This window comes from Anneissia japonica, unplaced genomic scaffold (genome assembly GCF_011630105.1).
Source record: "Anneissia japonica isolate Jap-2015-1 unplaced genomic scaffold, ASM1163010v1 scaffold342_len425065_cov216, whole genome shotgun sequence".
NCBI lineage: Eukaryota > Metazoa > Echinodermata > Crinoidea > Comatulida > Comatulidae > Anneissia > Anneissia japonica.
In genome coordinates this window covers 378,940-400,253 of record NW_022702649.1, presented here as the reverse complement: position 1 = coordinate 400,253, position 21,314 = coordinate 378,940, and the positions used below count along the sequence as shown (strand labels likewise).

At 30.9% G+C, this 21,314-nt stretch overlaps 1 protein-coding gene across 1 annotated transcript in view; it reads right to left on the bottom strand.

Annotated features, from left to right (window-relative positions):
- The window catches only part of LOC117103974 (electroneutral sodium bicarbonate exchanger 1-like), a 39,645-nt gene extending 18,553 nt beyond the window's left edge, over positions 1–21,092 (bottom strand). The window contains exons 1-16 of the mRNA XM_033244617.1: positions 20,980–21,092; positions 19,897–20,057; positions 18,282–18,494; positions 17,247–17,383; positions 15,576–15,608; positions 10,320–10,568; positions 8,670–8,763; positions 7,848–8,004; positions 7,015–7,189; positions 5,882–6,015; positions 4,761–4,976; positions 3,882–4,140; positions 3,069–3,179; positions 2,551–2,619; positions 1,282–1,455; positions 147–320 (exon numbers count right to left, since the gene is read on the bottom strand). Of these exons, the coding sequence (XP_033100508.1) occupies positions 147–320; positions 1,282–1,455; positions 2,551–2,619; positions 3,069–3,179; positions 3,882–4,140; positions 4,761–4,976; positions 5,882–6,015; positions 7,015–7,189; positions 7,848–8,004; positions 8,670–8,763; positions 10,320–10,568; positions 15,576–15,608; positions 17,247–17,383; positions 18,282–18,494; positions 19,897–20,057; positions 20,980–21,092 (2,469 nt within the window). The remainder of the gene's footprint in view (positions 1–146; positions 321–1,281; positions 1,456–2,550; positions 2,620–3,068; positions 3,180–3,881; positions 4,141–4,760; positions 4,977–5,881; positions 6,016–7,014; positions 7,190–7,847; positions 8,005–8,669; positions 8,764–10,319; positions 10,569–15,575; positions 15,609–17,246; positions 17,384–18,281; positions 18,495–19,896; positions 20,058–20,979) is intronic.
- Positions 21,093–21,314: the final 222 nt, after the last annotated feature.

Sequence of the window (21,314 nt, the reverse complement as noted above, 5' to 3'; positions counted from 1 at the left end):
CAGAAAGTCAACTGGCACCAAATGACTCAGAAACAAACAACTGGACAGTGATAGAATGCATGGGAGAGAACCTTTTCTAAGCAGTAGGGCAGCAGGAAGAGGATAATGGTACATATTGCATGTGAAATTTTATATATTTTAGTCACCTCTTCACAAACCGCCATTTCCCGCTCTTCTCTTGCCATTATCTCTTCTTCCTTCTTTTTTTGGTCCAACTTATCGCGTTTCATGCGCTCTGGCATGACGTCATCCAGCATACCTAGCTCGCGTTGCGTAAATACATAATCAAGTAGTTTACGAACACCAACTGTACCTATAACCTGAAATCAGAAATGATGATAAAAATAATGATCACATTATAATTATCTTGTATAACAACAATAATAAATAACTATCAAATTTTACTTGACAAAAACATGTGACATGCCTAAATATGGTCATGATGACATCACATGACATATATATAGGCACATCATCACTATATATGTTTCTAACAGTTTTTTGTGAAAGTTTGTTAATCTGGCAAGTTATTTGCAATAGTTTTTCAGATATAAGTTACTTTATAATTACTACTATGTTGAAGATTTACTCTGGTGCAATGCCTTAAGTACGCAAATGCAACCATGCAACAGTATATGTTAAAACAGCATATAGTACACAACTTTTATACAAATTATACTTTTCAGTTTGAAATAAATAAAAAAAAAAAACATAACTGCAGTCAAAGCAACATGATGTTGAATTTGAAGCCAATTACATAAAAAGTATAAAAGTTCACAAAGGATGCAGTAGCAAATTGGAATTAGAAATATGATAGCTCACAATATGCTTTATTTTGATTGGATTTATTCATTACCTTCCAAAAAAGCACACACAAAGTTAATGTTCAATTACAGAGAATCAAAAAACAATACAAATAATACAAGGCCAGTGTACATTTGAGAAGATTTAAGCAATAATCGGTTACATCCCTACTCAAATTTTTACCAGAAGTATTAAGATACTGACAGGTAAAAACTAGTATTCAATAAGGTAGCTAACATTCGGTTGTGCAATATTATTACAACAGTTCATGTAAAATTTAGTACTCTGCACACTTATACTGTTTGTGCAAGTAATAGCTGGCACTAACTTGATTGAAGTAATGAATTTAGACACATTCTAAATTATAATGCACTGTTATTGTATTAAATAATAACAAATACCAATTACTATACAATACTACACTATAGCAGAGCCATAATTTAGCTACACTAAAACATGATAGCGCCCTCAACTCACCATGACTGGAAAGATCAGTGCTGCCTTAGTAGTCTTTATAATCCAAAGTATCACTAGACAGCTAAGCTGAACAGCTGTGAAGACATGCACACGACGTAGTTCAACTTGACGCAGAAAGATGTAATCTGGTTGATGTTTTGCAGGCATAAAGAAAAGCTTTATCCTGTCAACAAACTATGAGGAAAAATAAAGAAATATTAATGTTAACTTATTATGTTGAAAGGTTTGCATGGCAGAAAAAAAAATAGTATACATTTAAAGTACACTACATTAATAGCATTTAATAGAGAGAATTTGAAGATGTTTATGAGTAAGCCAAAAAGATTATGATTGCAGAAATCGATCTAAGATGTAATGAAATTATGGACCAAACAAGCAGTAACAGAAGAGGACTAATAGGTAAGATGCAAATACCCAGATTTACACACAGACAAGATTTATGGTGAAATTTGAATGTTTTTCATAATAATTTCTCAAGACTGTGCACAGAACCAGAGGGATAAAAAAAAAAAAAAAAAACAAATCATCAACAGGTAGAAGAATATCAAGAACTGTCAAAGAATACCTGGAGAAAACAACAATAAGCTATGTCTAGTGAACATCAAGTTTTAGTTTCATTTGGCAGGCCAATTTGATTAAATAATAGATTCTAAAAAGGAAAAATGTTATTCTGTTAATGAATTAGAATGCTACTTCAGGCTGAGATATTCCATTATGTTTTAACACTCTGACCGCCAGTGGTTTGAAAAAATATTATCAGCCACCGCCAGACATTTTAGCAAATTTTAACACTTTTCCGAAGCTCGTTGAGAGTGTGTATGTGATCAGATTGGCATGTAGTGAACACTACAAGAACTACAAACATGTTAGCTTTACAATGGTACCAAACATTTTATTCTAATCACAGTCGGTGACCCGTAACAGTAAAATGAAAATGACTCACTTTTGGAGATTTACGCAATTTTGCACAACAAATCTGAGATAATAGCAATTTCGTGAAAGTAAATCAATACCCCACAACGCTTATGTAAACAAACAAATGGCGAACTACTTATGGTCCAGACTGAATATAGTGTTCAAATTGTCAGTACATGTTGGTAATTACCCCATCTATCGGATTCCATACAAAAACCTGAAACACGGAGATCTCCGTGTTTGGCGGTCGAGCGTTACGTTAGCAAACACGGAGATCTCCGTGTTTGGCGGCCAGAGTGTTAAGGGTGAGAACATATTTTATTAATACTTGTACACTTATAATTACACTCTAACCTGTACTCCTTCTAGAGATGACACACCCATGTAGAGAAATACACCATACAACACAGGCATTGGAACAATCTATAAAGGAATTACAAAGCACCACATAAATTTAAAAAAAATATAGACACATTTGGTAGGCCTACTGCCCATACTGAAGTGGTGGAGTCAAAAATAAATAAATAAATAAAATAACATCTTAATGTCACTCACAAGCCTGGTTTCCTTACAATTGCTACACTCTCGCTACAGTGTCGCTACACTCTCGCTACAGTGTTTTCAGTGCAATCATTTTAATGCCCGGTGCAATCAGAAAGGCTCCCTGCTCTGACTGACCAATCAGCATCACTGAAAACCTATTGGCAATAGCATGTAGGGATTGTATGGAAACCAAGCTTAATCAAATTTTACGGTAAATGTACTGTAAATATATGTGCTGGATTTTAAACACTGTTCAATAAAGAAATGTAAATTGGTAGTAATAACATGTAGATTATATAGATTCATTCAAAAAATACTGTGAAGTATACCTGTAGAAGTGGTGTCATTAGTACAGCCAAACCCACCAGTATGAAGACTACAAGAGGAGTAACACGTTGCTCATGACAACCGAAGAACTTAGCTGGCCATACACAGTAATTCTTAAAAAATTTAAAAACTAATAAAATACAGTGAAAAGGGTGATAACAACTAGATAAATGTATATAATTTTACAAAAATATGAATAAACATTAATGTATAATTGTAAAGTAAATTCAGTTATCACTTTGTATTTGAAAAAAATTCATATTTACTGGTGTCTTATTTCGTGCTTGTTTTAATTAGCAAAAAAACCTCCCTCCAAACTCTCAACATTTTTGGTGGCCAGATATGGTCTAATATTACTACTATGAATATTAAGCATTTAGTTTTATTCAAATTAAAAGTGGATTCATTAGACTTACAGTTAAAATTGAATTGCACTGATGCATACAAATATTTAAAAGTACAATAAAAATTAGAATACAATGAAAAACATTTGATAACAGAGACTAAAAATAGTTGTATAATATATAATATAGTAGCATTATAATAATAATAGTACAGTAGTAATAGTAGTAGTTAGTTTATTATATGAAATTGTATTGATTAATAAATAAATCTTGAAAAACTTAAAAAATTTAATCATTGTATTAATGGCTTTAGAAGTAGAAAAGCCCTAAAGCTCAATCCTCACTATCAAATTTTAAGTGACAAATTTGTGTGATGTGTCCACATATGGTCCTATTACATCCAAATATGGGCATATTACATTTTTTTGTGACATAAAATTTCATAGTGTGGACAGACCTTTAGAAATAAAGAATTGAGCTTACTGCCGTTGGAAAATATGGCGTCGTTTTGAAGGTTTTCAGTGTGTATGCCATCTTAAACGTTCCAATCATTAATATTGTCGACATGAGAAACACGTCTGTGAATCCTGTGTGACTGGGTTCGTTGCTATAGAGGGTACTGTTAATGCTGTCACACACATCTAATATATCCTCTTCAGGAAAATTATATTCATATATTCCACTCGTATTCCTCTCACATAGACAATCGTATGTGACATTACTCTCAGGTCTAATAAGAAAAAAAATAGATGTCATATATCTTAGGTATATATAAAAATATAACATAATATTTGGCAGCTTTATAAATGTTTTTATTCATAAAATTAACATTTCATTTTAAAAATATTACAAAACATTTATAAAAAAAAAATACATTGTAGTTTTGATTACACAAATTATAAATTACATAAAATATTAATATTTCTTATGTTATATAACTATTAGTGTTATTAAATAACAAGGATTGAAATAATTTCATTGAGTGTATTTGACTTCTCTATGAAATAATAAAATAAAAATCAAGTTGATTAAAATACAAAAAACTCGATAGTAGGTACCTGTACAGAGCTTTAAATGCTCTGTCTCACAGTCCGTTTTTAAAAGGTCACTATGAATTATCATAGTCCATTTTAAAAGGTCACTATGAATTATCATAGTCCATTTTAAAAGGTCACTATGAATTATCATAGTCCATTTTAAAAGGTCACTATGAATTATCAAATCTTAAGCTATTGACACTTTCAAATGTTATGTGACAAATAAATGTGAAAAGCCCATGTAATATGGTATCATTGTCGCACAAAATTTGATAGTGTGGACAAAACTTTATACCAAATAATGAATGCTTACATAACATGAGATTCCCCATTTCCATAAATAGAGAACAGCTTATGAAAAGCTTCGTAGATGAAGATGGCGGAGATAAGTGTTGAGAAACTTTCTTCGGTGAAACGAGTGAAGTAACGAACCAACGAACTAGCGTCTGTTGCTACAAGGACGATGCACAGGAAAGCCGTCCACATACCAATCCACCAACGAAATGGGAGGTACTCTAAGTTCGCAGAGCTGTGGTGTAAATTGTAAGTATATATTATTATCACCAGTGGAGGTGTATCACCATTCCAAAGTTATAATATTCATTGTGTACTATGCAAAACCTTGAGAAAAAAAACGTGTCCAAATAGGAAAATCCAAGAACGTATACTACTTAGCTTCATAGCTCAGTAGGTAAAGTATCCGAACAGTAATCATAAGGTCTTGGTTTCAAATTCCGATGGGGACAATACTTTTTTTCAAAACTTTATTACCATTTATATTACTATTATATACATTTTTTTTCCTGTCATACAAAATAAGCATATAAGATTAAATAAACTTTCAATTTATATATCAACAAATAAAATCAAATTCATTTTTGATACAATGTCAAAGACAAAAGGGAGACATTAAAAAAACAATCCATTATACTCATTATCATTCTTAAGGAACACTGAAAACTGTTTGTTTGCAAAGGTCATTTAACAACTCTATTTTTATAGGAAAATTAGTCAATGTTATCACAATGACTATAAAGTGAAATTTGTTTTGCTCTGAAGCATACAGGTCATATAATATAAGCAAGGTCATATAATTATGGAAAATATTTTTTGTAATGGTATTTTTAATAGTAGAATCCTTGAAGGCAAATGAACATTATGGAAATCAATATCTATTCATTATATATTGAGTATGAATGGTTAATGTAAGACAGTTATCTGAGAAATGTTAAGGTATTGTAAACATTACAATACATGCATATAACGGCTCATCTTAAACATTTACTTCTATTGGCATAATTTTCAGCAATATTTTATCTCTATACATATTTGTATACAAATTTCTGGTTTTCAATAGTTTCTATTTCCATAGCAATGACTATACATATTTTAATTTATGAAATATGGAATACAGTTGATTTATTGATTACTTACTCGCAAAAGCCAATAAGAATTTTCTCATAGATGAGGATAGGTCCTGTGCTTCCAAGTATAGTAAGCGGCTGACCAGCGAACAGGGCATAGGCCACGCCGCATATGAAGGCACCAAGAAGCGACTCTAGCGTTGCCTTAAATAATAGAAAATATAATAATAACACCGAAGTATATACATGTAGTATAATTTAATACAGTTTTGTACATTATATCTATAATAATCAGGGGTGGATCCAAGTGGCACATGGGGTAGGGGGATGGGCCCCAAAAAAAAGACGGAAAAAAAGAACAGAAAAGAAAAGAAAGGGGAAAAAGGGTGGCATAGTACTAGAAAACAAGCTAATTTAATATAAGATTATGCATACTGTAGGTACAACAAAATGTTGAAAAAATGAGTTGGGATAAAAATAAATTGAACAACATAGTAACAAACAAATAACAGGTTACAGAACAGATGAGAAAAAAAATAAAATGTAGAAAAACAGATAAGAAACAAAAAACATCAAATAGAGCAAGTATGAGAAAGCATGGAGGAATTAGTTTAAAATTAGTCTAATTCCTCCATTGAGAAAGTAACTTGACAGTGAGGTAAGACAAAAAAGAGAAAGCATCAAAGTAAACTAAACAACACAAATAATAAGAACAATAATGATAAGAAGAAAAGCAATAAACAAAGTAACAATGAAAAGGCAACAACATAAAGAAGGCAATTAAAATGGGATTCAACATAAGGGGGACAGTATGATACATAGGGTGGACAGAATCTACATACTTATACAGTGTACATGATAGACATAGTATAGGACTGAATGCACATTTGTTAAAAACAGCCAGAAGACTAAGCAAAAAAACCAAATTGGATTCACAGCTTGAACGCAGTATTATCCAACATCATCAGCAACAAATACAGCAATTTATACATTAAAAGTGACTGTCCCAAGTGTCATTTCATCATTCACTCTGAACTGCAGCAACAACAGCAAACGAAGTAGACTTTACAACGTAATTCATTTGCACATGAATATTTCAACCTGACCTTAGGTCCTCTTCAGCATGACTGATTTCAATAACTGTATAAATATCAGGATATTACAAATGACAAAAATAAGGACCATTTAACAGTGACCACTAACCATTTGATGTCGTGTAGCATCACCAAGAAGACCACCGAATGTGATGACAGGTGTGATACAGGCAAAGTACATAAAGAATACTGAAGCTAAGCACTGTAGATGCAGGGCGTCAGTAAAATCACTTAGATAATGTGGGGCTCGCCGCTTGACGTCTTGCACAAGTCCACCAAATATTCTAAAAAATGTTTAAATATATATATATATACAGTATATATATATATATATATATATATATATATACACGCACGCACGCACGCACGCACGCACGCACACACACACACATATATATATACATATATATATGTATATACATATAAAAAAATAGTCATTTATCAATGCTATAAATATTTACTGTATGTATTAGCGAAAAAGCATTGATAAGTAAAACATATATAAATTTAATTTTCTATAACAAGCTTAATTATTGATTTATTGATATAGCTGAACTTGGCAGAATACTAATCCATGAATAATAATATAATTAGTAACAATAATTCAATATGCATTTAACTGATGCACTATACCAACATGTTTCTAAAAATAAAAGAAACTTCATGTTTAGTGACAATGGTGTGAGCGCCTTGGAATTCATGTAATGTATGTGATGACGATGATGATCAATGACGCATATGAATGTTACATTAAGTAAATATTTATTATAAATTACTTATATACATGACCCCTTACATTCACTAACGCAGCTATGTAAAATTTGGCAGATTACTTATACTTAAGATGCAGGTAATCATTTTACCACAGCTCAGGTCACTAATTAGATTGAAAATTTCATAGATTTTTTTTTTTAATAATAAAATGTTAATGTATTTACTTACCTTCCCGTTCTTTCAAGCCCTTCCTTCTTTTCTTCATCTTCTCCGTGGTCTGCATGTCCATTTGACCGTCCACCATCATGATGGTCTGACTCAAGACGATGAGTTGGTGGTGGGGCTACCTTTGGTGGTTCAATGCGAATATTCGGATCCCAAACACCTATATGAAATAGAATGTATAAAAGAAGCATAGTTTTCAATTGTAATTTTTGTTTTGTTACGTTGTTTTTTGAGAAAAAATAAATGAAATGAGAGATTAAAAAGATGTACAAGATTATTAAAAGTTTAAAAGTTAATAAACATACATAGATAAAAGATAAAAGTATATAAGAGCATTGAAAAAGTACAAGATTAAAGGCCACCAAAGTTTTAGCCTACAAGTCATACTTAATTGATTTTAAGGATAACATTATTTCCAATTTCCACAATACGTTTTCAAAATATTATCATAAAGTGTTTTAATTTAACTTGTAATCTTGAAAAGCCCACTTATATATTTTTGTACACAACAATATACATAAAAATATTGACTATATTATATACTGATTAGCTAATGTTGTATGTTTTCGAATGAAATTATTTGACAGTCATTCGTAATTGTTGTTCTTTTACATTGAAAAATTGGGTTTTAACTATAGAAGAATGATGTATATTTGGGGGAATGGGAAAAAGATAGATATCTCTCCCACTTTGCAATACGGGCTGATGTGTCCCCTGTCCTTCACTATTCAACGCCCATGATAATGTAAATGAAAGCAACAAATGTGAAGAGATAATGCACAGGTCTCTTGATCTTCTTGACTTTTGACTTAGCATATTACTTACCTGGGGGTAATACAGTCACTTGGTCCATGAACTCATCAATACCAGCTAGTAAATCGTCTCGATTATTTGCCTTGTAAGCCACTTCATGGAACACCTATTAATATTCCATACATATTAACAGTCACGTTTATAGATTAATAATAATATACATCCCCACAGGTGTGAAATTGAAAAACATTATGAGTATCCATTCCCTGATTGGATACATTAATGCAACATACATTCCATATGTATGGAAGTTCACATTTGTGAGGTGTCATCACCAAACATGAAAATGTGTTATAGATAAATTAAGATAGATGGCATTATAAGCTTTTGGTCTTTGAAGAAAGATGCTAGCTTGAGTACACCTGTCAGATGTATGAAAGCACCTCAGAGAAAATCACTTTTGAAGATAAACTACTGATAAATTTCCTCTTGGTTTTCCCATTTATAAAAAAAAAAAAAAATAGATTTACAAAATATGCATTAAAAACACTTTTAATATTTAATCCAGAACTTTTGCAAATATGAAATGTAACATATTAAACTGAGCATTTGGCTGAGAGGTCATACGCTTTCTTGGAAAATGGTGGGCATCCCTAGCTTTTGCCAACCTACTCTACCATTACCAAGATAACATACACTACTGTATATCTAGACATATCGACTACTGCATATATACTCGCGTATCAGACGACGCTCGTATAAGACGACACCCGAGCTAAAAATCTTGTCAAACTCGATGTCATCTTATACAAGGGTCGTCTGATACGCGAGTATATATACTGTAGTCGATGTGTCTAGATGTGCAGTAGTGTATGCTATTTTGGTCCACTATCAAGAATATCATTTAATGAATTTTAACAAGTCTTTGATACAGCAGGTACCATATTTTCTTCAGTTCAGAAAATGGAACGTACCAATTCACTGGCCGGCATTGAGCCTGGGCAGTCTTTCGTCTTGAAAGCTTTTGATAGAATTAATAAATGACAGAAGAAAATTTTGTCCAATTAGATTAATTTTTATATATAACTGACTGGAAAAAATTTGCTTTCTGTTCCTGCTTCAACCTAAGCAATCGGATTAGTGTGGGCAAAGTTATGATGTTGCAAAGAAACAACTCCTCATAAGCCAGCTTAAGACACACTAAACACCTATTTTCGTAATTCAACTCAAAAATGACAAAGCAAAATATTTAAAAAACAATATTTTGTAAATTGCTTGCAATAGCTATATTTGTCAAACCTAATTTAACTGATCTCTAGTTTTTGAGTTAAGGTTTTTGTATTAAAAACAGTCGGTGCTTTTTGAAGAAGCACTAATGGTTATGAGATAGGGTGATTTTCACGGTGATGTGCTTGCAGTAAAGTGGACCAAACAAATTAAAATGAGAGGTTTGGAGAGCTTCTAAATCTTTTTAGGCATTGATCATAGACTGGACACTATTGAGGCCTAGGCTGGACACACCTACCCCAGCTAGACCTGTAGACTCAATACTGTTTGTATTTACTGACCACATATATTTTGAGTAATATAAATGAATAACCTTTAACCTACGTATTAAATCTGCGTATTTTATGATTAAGGAGATCAGGCAAGAAGCCACACGTAACTTCACCGCATAAATATGTGGAATTATGACAAAAGAAGTGTAGGTTATTAACAAACCTCATCTGACATGAGTGTGGCAATGCATCGACCAATCTCGTGGTATCTAGCAGTTTCTTCCGATGGGGGGCCAAGGAGTATGAATAGAAATCTGGTGGGAATGGGAACTTCTGTTAAATCACCAAGTAATACAGAATGCTCCAATCTGACAAACGCGATGACTGCATGCGACAAGAAATCTACTTCTCCTACTAGGACATTCGATGCTTCAGCCCCTGCTGGGATCTTCTTCATGAAGTGGTGTTTTGCCTAAAGATAAAAAAACAAATAATACTGAAATAAGTATAATTTTTTGGCTAAATATTTCAAATTATTTTTAATTCATAAAAATTTTAAGGGAAGGTATGCATGCACTAGTCTTTATATAATATTAATGATTCTTTATTCAAACATTTAGAAATTTGAAACAATTTGAAATACACAATATAGAAATAAAATTGCAAAACTTTACAATAGACAATATAAAAAAGTATATAATATAAAAGATATGTCGAAAAGTACAACTGAGCTGGTAGCAAGTGGAATCAATGGCTTGACCACAGAATAAAGCTACTAGAGCCCAGTTTCAGCAACAAGGGCGCAGATAGTGTCTGGTTTAATATTAATTATATTCCGAATCATAATATAAATAGCACAGGGACAGTTAGTGTAAATGAACTATAAATAGCACAATCATATTTACCACTATTATCGTTTTTACCATTAGAGTGATTTTACTATTATCATTAAACCATTATTACCTTTATTATAATTATGATCACTGTTCAATATAAATAAATGATTATAATCATCAACAATATGAAAAATCTTTAAAATAAACTGAAATTTCTTGTGAAAAACCGAAGATTTCAGACACTGGTGTCATTATTAGTTGACTAGTCACAGCAAACCATAGACTTCAAATGAATATTTAAAAACACAGCTTTCTACAATCACTTCCCTTTTCATGAAGCAAGCTAAGTTTCAAATGCCAAGCTTTGACGACATGCACACTACTCGAGCCAAACTACACGTCCTATCCTGAATGAAGATTCTCATTAGCAGCAATCTTCAGCTCTCAAACTCCTTACATACCCAGCTATCAATGCCAGTATTCGATTTGCTGATATGCAAGAAGCTTTATTTATCTTGGTAATAAATTAAATTTTGGATATCGAAATATCTCATGCAAGTGTAGGATTCACCTACAGGTTTATATTCAATGATTTTAAACAATCCACAAAATCTAAACATGTATAATTTTTTTTCCTTTCACCAAAAACATCCAACCCCCACACAAAGGCACTGATATGGCAGTCTTAATATACATCTGATCAATGTGTTGGACCAGTGGGAGGGGGAATAACTTTTAGATAGGGGAAGTCTACATTTTAAGACAGGAAAAATTTGTGATGAAGAATGGTTTTGATTAAAGCTTGTGATTTTCTAGTTATGTTAAGGTCATATTAGTATTAATCACTGTTTTGAGCAAATAACACTAAAATGTACATCACATATTTAAAAATAAAAACACCTATAAACTTGAAAATTTTGCAAAACATCAATGTTTCGATGTATTAAGCACTCTTTCAGGATGCTGCCAAGCTCACATTTTAAGCTGTTTTTATTTTAAGCTATTCCTTTGCAGTGTAAAATGCAGTATGATGTATGACTTAATAAGTTTCAGGACAAGTATCCCCTTCACAAATCTTCTATCCCCTTCTTCACTCTGGGCTAAGTACCCCATTAAATTACACTACAGACAATGACCAATTGATAAATGTCAAGGATTTTCATTTAAAGCCAATCCAGGAAAAAGGTGGGGAAAAGAGTGGTTACTTCCCTTTCCCACTAGCCCCACCCTTTCCAGTTTTTTAAATATTTAAAATTCTATATCTCATTTGTCAAACAGTAAATTTTTTTCCTTTGGGGCATGGCTTTAAGAAATTTTCTTGGTAGATGCTCAATCTAATAAGAACACTTGCCTATGGTAGAATAATTGCCAGTCAAAAAACATCTATAAATTCAATTATTGATATGCACATACATATTGTCTATGATATATTCTAAAAAAAAAATCTTCCTAATTTGATAAGAAATATTGACTTGCATTTGATCCAAATAAAAAAGGATCAAATAATTTATAATTTGATCCAATTAAAAGAAAAAATGAAACACAATTCAGTATTTTTACGACGTTAATTTATTATAAGCTCATTTAAATGTCCATGTACTGTAAACAATAAATGAATGGTACTTTATTGTGCATCATTAATTGGAGAGTTAGATATTTTCTTCTTTCAAACAAAGCTAATAATTTAGTTATAAATTATACAAAAGAAAGCAATTAAAATATTTTAAATTTTATTGTCGTCTCAATGAGACGGTATTTAAAGATAATGAATAGATAGTATTTTAGCACTAAAATTTGATTTTCTAAGTAACAAATATAGAAAAATCAAGAAATTAATCGACCAATCAAACTAATAGTAAAAATAGGGCAAACATTCATTAAAAACTAATTGTAATAATTGTTGGGTGCTGCATATTTATTATTTTGTGCTAGTTTCATCTCTAATATTTTGGATATAAAATAACTTATATAAAATAAATAGCTAAAGCTTGTTACTTCAAATTAAAATAAAATAATATTAATAATTATGAATGTTGAACACAAACTAATTTATAATATGGTTAATATAATAACTAATGTACAGCATCACAAAAAAAAAAGTATCACAAAAAAGTACTAAATGCTTTAGGTTCATCTTAAGATGTCCAGATTATCAAATTTTCTTTGACAAAAAAAATGTTGTATGCCCATATATAGTCATGATGCGCCTAAGGATGACTATATATGGTCATGTTTTTTCAAATAAAATTTCAGCTTGAACATGGCATTAAAATTTCAAGCCGAGCACACACTGCGCTGATACAAATCTGAGAACGCAACGCGAAGATGCGTGCACAAAGGATCACTTTAATGAAGTTCTGCTCAGGCTGCCACCAATCTCAACACACAGTGTTGTGTCATATCAAGGGTGACGGTTCCATCAGCTGACAGTTGTACAATACAGTGTGTGCCCAATTTAATATTTAAATGGGATTTGAGATACTTTTTAAAGAAATGAACTGAAATGATAAGTAGTGGTCAAGTAGAAGAAAGAGAGAACAAAGTAAAAAAAAGAAAAGCATCAGAAATAACAAAGTAAAAGTACAGAAAGACAATGGAAAGACAACAAAGTAGAGGAGGAAGAATGGCCAGAAAGAAGCGGACAAAAGAGATAAAAAGAATAGAGCATTAGACAATGGAAGAAGTAGTATAGTAGAATAGAACAATGAAAGATGACAAAGTGGAGGATTGATAAGAATAGCAAAGAGAAGAAGATAAAGAAGAAGGGTAGGGATTACGGAAAGATGAATTAGGAATAGAAGTGGACAGTAAAAGAGAAAAATCTTGAACAGGTTTAAGAAGAAGAGCAAAGTAGTTGTAGTACAGAGGACCAAGAAATATAAAATAATGAAAAGTAGAAGAAAAACTTGAAATGTTTTCATAGTAACATCCTGATCTTTCATAAGACTCAAGCTTAGTGCCTGACAGACAAACATCTTAACACCTATGGCTATAGCTCCACTCCATAACAATATTAAAATTCAAAATACATAATTTTGTAATCATACATTTTAGTGTGTTGGCATACCATTCAAACGTGATACACACATCATGTGGTAATGTGTTGTGCTAAACTAATGGTGAACTTTTCATGAACCTGCTATTACTTTTCTTATAGTCAGTTATGAAAATATGTGATGTTAATTTCAAATTTCGAAAAACGTGTTAACATCTAAGATTCCAAGCCACGCTGTATTAGTATAGAAAAAAGAAAGACACTTCACATTCTAAATTATTACGAGAAAAAAATAACCAAGCAATGTTGGGAAAATAGAGAAATAATTTTTAAGAAAAGATGATTTAAATAACTGACAGTATGGCAACAAATGATGATGATGATGACGATGAGGATGATAATGATCATGAGGATGATGATGATCATGAGGATGATGATGATGATAATGGTGATGATGTTGACAATGCTGATGCTGAAGATGATGATCATAATGCTGGGGTCCCAAGTAGAAAGAATCCACATTCGGGAGATCTGTTTAAATATATTCTGCTCTAGATGGTGATAGGCATTTGTGCTAACACAAATGAGAAAATTGATAGTGCAGTATTTAAAATTGGTAGAAACATGCAAATATTGTGAATTTGCGAGAGATTCTTGCTTATTCGCTGGAGTGCGGGAGGACTTCTTAATTTCCAGGAGACTCCTCCGACTTCCGGGAAATTTGAGACCCCTGATAATGACAACCATGATGATATGATAAATTTGTTGATGACAGATATGAAGATGATGATGCTAATGTTAAGGATAATAAAGATTTAAGGTATACCGCCACCCAATCAAGAAAACCTCAAAATTTTAATAAAACCTGTTCATTATGAACAACATAAGCTTTAACTTTTCAATAAGTCACTGATCAAAAAAATAGTTTTCAATTACTGTATTTACTGTGAAAGTGTTTTTAAAAGATGTACTAGTAAAATAATCCTTAAATTTGCTGTAAGAAGACTTAATTTTGCCAATTTAAAAAAATTTTTTTTTTTTTTGCACATTATATATATTTTTTTCAAGAAATGCCAAAATACTCAATTATGTACACCTCCAAAGATCAACTTTTGAAAAATTGACCAAATCCATAATTCTGAAAGTTGTTATTTTAACCATATTAGCTCTGTGGTAACCACTCTATTGCTAAGTAAGCCTTGCACAGGTCAAAACAAAAGCTGAATGACTGACCATGAATTTCAAATGTCATTGGGCATGGGCAGCACAACATTTCTTTGTAAGCCTTAATAATGATAATTATTGATTCATGATATAAATCATAAAATATAATATTGTCGTAATTATGATGATGGTAACAACAACTCAATAAAGATTATAATGATGACAATAGTGTGAAATTATATTAATTAATATATAGATATATTTTGCGTTAAGAATGATTGCACTGGAGGCAACTGAAATTTATGTTTTTTAAAATAATAATGTAACATCTATGTCAATAATAATAATACAATAACAACAGTGATAGTAAATAACTACAGAACACAATAGTTGAAACAAATAAATTAAACATATCAAAACAACTGCAGCAATTTTTTGCTTGTCATGCCAAGGTAAACAATGTGACAGAAACATAGAGACTTGCCTCATGAGACATGTGGATAGTTTTCACTCTCTTCTGTCCAATCATAGAAATATTAATTGAATAGTTAATAATCAATTATTAATAATTAAAATAATATAAACATGTTAGAGAGATTAGTTGTTATCTACTTAAAACATATAAAATAGTAGGTCAGAGAGGGAATGAATTTATCACCTACTATATAAACTTTGTCTTGAGTACATTTTTTAACAGATTCTTATCCCTCCCCACCCCCCAAAAAAATTACTGCTTTAAATTATTCACTTAAAATTATCAAATAAGTTATCAATTATCAAATTAGACTGATAACAAAAATAATTTTTTTTTATTGTATTAAAGACACTTTACTATGAAAATAATTAAATAAATTATCAGTCAATTTAATTATTATGTAAAGAAAATAAATATTATAATGTTTACTATGTTTTGGGGGAGAAAAACATTTTCTTGTTTTAAATTATCTTAATTAAAAGTTCATAACTTACTAAATAATTATGTAAAGTAAGGTAGTTTGATATTGAATGTTATTCTGCCAAGTTCAATATCTCAATATAGAATTCAGTATATTCTGTCCACAAATTTGGGTGTAATATGACATCATCATGCTCATGCATGAGCACATCATACAAATTTGATAGTGTAGACAAAGCTTTAAATAAATTATTTACAGCAGTCATTTAAAAAAAAAAAATATTATACTTTATTTATATCCACCAGCAAACATGTGCAATTACCAATTAAGGGACGGAACGATGAGAAAATCTATAAACCAAGTCTCATTGAAGAACCTCACAGACCAAAAACAAGACAAGTAGGTCAGGTGATATCAGAGCTGGTACACAAAATAATTAATGATGGTAATGCTCCAACATATCTGATGATATATTTAATTCCTGTCAAGACATTTTCAGAGTTTCAATATCAATCAAAAGAATGACCAGTGTTTTAGCAAATCCTTGAATTAAAAGCTTTGCCATAGCCCTCACCACCCCTTCCGTCTAATTATTCTTTAAAAAATTATTGGTAATAAGATAACACAAGTGAGGCACTCTAAATCATATTTTTTTTCCAGAGGTAATATGAATAAATATTTAACTCCATTAAAATTTCTAACCTACCATATAAAATTATACCAAATATAAACAATTTAAATGAGACACAAATATAGAAATTTAATTTCCATGTATACCTTATTAGAGTAACTTGATTTTTCAAAATTGATGAAAAATGAGATTATTTCCATAATTTTATATTCAAAATGTTGGAAAAATTAGACTATATAAAATAATTAAAAAAATTATTGGTAAGAGATAACACAAGTGAGACACTCTAAATCACAGTTTTCCAGAAATAATATGGATAAATAGGGAAAATTTTATAATAGGTTCATCAAATAATATTTAACTCCATTAAAATTTAGTACCTATCATATAAAATTATACCAAATAGAAACAATGTAAATGAGACACAAATATAGAAATTTAATTTTTATGTATACCTCATAAGATTTATAATTTTTTTCAAAGGTGATAAAAAAAAGAAGATAATTTTCATAATTTTATTTCCAAAATGTTGGTAAAATTAGACTAAAATAAAAAAAAAAATGGAGTTCTGAATATTATTGAACATGGAAGAACTTAAATTGGTATAAATATAAGATTTAAGTAATACCTTCATACTCTGAGCGCTTGGTACATGAGGTAAACTGCCTGATGGGGGTGTGGAACTACCATCTACTACACCTAGATGCGAGCCGTGTGAAAAGCTGGTCCTTGGCATAGATGGCGTGGATTGCGTTGCAGATAGAGCTGTTCAACAAACAATAATTTGAGAGTAAGATTTGTTGGGAAAGTTTAGTTCACATTATCAAGTATGCAACAAATATATGATTTGTTCATATATGGGCCTGTTGATGTCATGATACCCATTTAGACTGTAGGGATGATAATGTTGTCATATTGTACCTACCGTATATGGGAAAACCACAGGTATTTGTCATAAAAAAAACTTAACAATGTGAACAGAATACTACAAAAAAAAAAAAAAACATTTCTTATCCTTTCCTATATTATTTTTTTTAGATCCTCCTCTTTTAATTCTGAGGAGGAAAAACACATCATAAATCTAAACATCATTGTAATTGATTAGTAGCTGTTTGTGCATAAGCACACATTGCACAGGAAACTGGTAGTCTTAACTCCTCGAATAAAGCTGGCTTTATCTCTTAGACGGTCTTACTAAAGTCATTCCTCTAAGACTATTGCTATAAAGTCTTCCCTAAGACCGCTTTGAGTATTGAAACGCAAACAAGCACTCCCTGGTAAAGTAAGATTGAGGGCGACGTCATGCGTGCTCGACGCACGCAAATGTATCGAAATGAACGTAAATAAACGCCGTAGACCTATTTTTACAGATGCTGAGAAGTGTGCGGAGTAGGCTTCAAAATTTAAGATGGCTAACTGGTTAGACCGCGGTATAGCAATTGTCTATAATCATAGACCATATAGACCAGTAGTGGCATCACGTTTATAGCCGGCTAACCGTTAAGACCGCTTATAGCAATCCGCCCCTGGATTGCAACTTAAAAAACAATTTTAATTTGTTATTGTCTAAAAGTCGAGTGGCCACTGGCACAAATTTAAATGAAAAATAATAAAATACATAAACTATAAACTACTATGGGCAACATATAGTATATGTTCCTACATTGTTCCATGTTTCCATGGTGATAACTGCCAGATAATGACCGTCCAATATCTACCAGTGATCTGATGCCCGGCAACAAGCTACCGTGTCGCTTGGAATCTCGGTGTTTCTTTTCACATTGATGACGATGACGGCAGAGCAGCGCTTCACGTACATTGTACCTCTGTTCATCATCAAGTTGACCAGATGCGATAAACTTATCAAGAACAAGATCTAGAGGAACAAGACAGTTTCATTAATATTTGAAAGGTATCTTATTTAAAATAGAAACAGAATTTTAAATAATCTAGGAAATAAATAATAATGCTTTGAGCTTATAACATGAAAAATGGAAAGAAAAAAAAATTCCTTTATCTACCATTATAATATAAATCTTTATTATCTATGGATTATCTGCTAAATACAATAACTGTTAACTATAACTTGTTTCTACTTAAAATTTCATCTGTCTGCTTATACAACCTAATATGTTTATCAATTGTATGCTATTTGGTGCTATTCACTACAGTATTATATTCTACTTACAAATTCATACATCATATTTTCTTATACAAATCTTTATATCTACAGATTACCTGTTTCTAAGTTGTTAACAGCACTGTGAACATATAAATTGTTTTTACTTGAAATTCTATTTTTTATATAATGTATGAATTAACCATATTATTTGATAGAGCTATTTTTAATAGAAATTTATCACAAATAATCCATTTCTTAGTCTCAACTTCACAGTTATATGTCGAAGGTCATCTCAAATTACCCTTTTTGACCTTTTGTGTTTTTCATGTATATTTTGATATATATAAATTATAATAACAATTTTCCATTTTAATGTAAAGTTGTATCGTACTAAATTTCATTGTTAATATCAATTTTTATAATGACGATAATAATTATTTCCCCTTTTAATGTAACATTTTTATATATTTTATTGCCACTCTCTTGTACAGTAATTGTAACTTACTGGCCACGATCTGTATCAAATGAGGAATTTGAATTTTGAATAAAGTGAAATATAATATAAACAAACAAATTATCTAGCATAGGGTCTATGTTAATATTTATACTTTATTTATTAACAGTTAAGTTTGTTTACAGTTTTCAAGTAAATAATGATTAATGATAGTATAAGCTGTATGACTGCTTATGTGATTTGAACTTTGACATAGTTATGCACAAATGAGACTCTGAAAGGGATTATTCATCTACATTATATTCTTATAGAGACCTTTATATTTATTACCAGTTAAAGGATACTGTTAATAAAAAATAACTTGTTTCTCATTAAGCCCTAACTTTTATTTGACAAAAACATGTGACATGGGTAAGTATGGTCATGATGACATCACATCATGACCATATATAGGCGCATCATGACTATATATGGGCATACAACAGTTTTTGTCAATCAAAATTTGATAATCTGGACAGGATTTTAGAAATTACATCCTACATTTTCCAACACTCTCCCTGCAAAACAATGATATCATTCCCATATAATAGCAACCAAAGGAAATAGCCACTACAATTTAAGACATCTCATCAAAGATTGAAAGACCAGTCACTCAAACTGACCAATAACTAAAACAAATGTTCAAGAGCAGAGTAAACATACCTGCAATTTGATCAAGATTCTCTGCATTCATGTCCAGGCATACCGTTCCTATCAGGATGCAATTTCTGAGTTCAAACAAACTGTGGAGAGACAGTGTTGAAATGTGTGGCTTGCTCCAACGGTCAGCACCTTCTTCTACATCTTCCTCATACTTTATCCACCTGAAAATTGACCAAAAAATTATTTATTAAACTTTGAAGCATTAAAATAACAATAATAAACATAATATATAATTTAATGTATAATATTCATATTTTTATTATCATATTAGCTAAATTATTAGCTGTAAAAATAAAAATATTGTTAATCATCACATTTTTATCAAAAATTATGGAGGTAATATATTTAAAATAAAAAGTTGTGTATAACAAATAATAATAATAAAATATAATTCCATTTCCATTTATTATGTTAGCTACTATAGCTGTATATGTAATGTAATTGTCAATCATCACTTACTTTTTAAATAGAAATATTACATTAAGATGTCAAAAATATTTATAAAATATTTGCCTTTTTACAATTACAAAAAGGCAGCTTACATTTGGTATAAAACACAAACACTAAGGTATGAGACATTCTAGCACCTTAGATCCACAATACCAATATATCTGTGATGTAACTCGTTAATCACAGAGTGATTAAGGCAAATCACAGCTGATCTCCATTCTACAATATCAACACACTTTTAGACAACATGGCGGTTAAGTTATACGAAAATAGAAATTTTGATCATTTTTACTGATTTTGAAATGTGCATTTAATATCGTATTTTTATAATGTATATAATCCGTTTTAGTGTGAATACCAGTATCCATGTATTTTGATTTCTCAGAGTAATAATTTTGCCTCCGTACCATTTGTAAACACTTCAAAAACAAAGGGAGACAACAAATAGATATGAGTCTAAAAAGCAAATAGCTATAGTTTGTTTGATTTTTATAAATTTATGGAATATATTCAATTCAATCACGGTAAATTCATTAAATTTTTATTACAGTGTAAATAAATATATATAAAAATAACAGAATATAAATTTACACCAGGTTACATATTCAGGAAACCTTCTCCTGGTGCCCTAACTCTAATTCCCTATTCCATAATTTGAACAGCTGGAGTTGGTATGTATTATCAGCATAGATAGCAAACGATAGCCTTTCAACTATGACTTGGAAATAATTAGCATAATCTGCCATGGTTATTCTGACGAGACATGGCATGAAAGCGTGACAAGGTGATTTGTGGCCGATAACTCTGATACTGTGTAATTCATATGTGAAAGGTTAATACACTTTACAGTGTACAGTAAAACAATGACTATTATGTACACTGTATTGTACATTGCTACTAAATAATGTAGAACAACACATACAGTAGTATAGGCCTAGATTTAAACTGAAAAACTGTGCCTATATCTA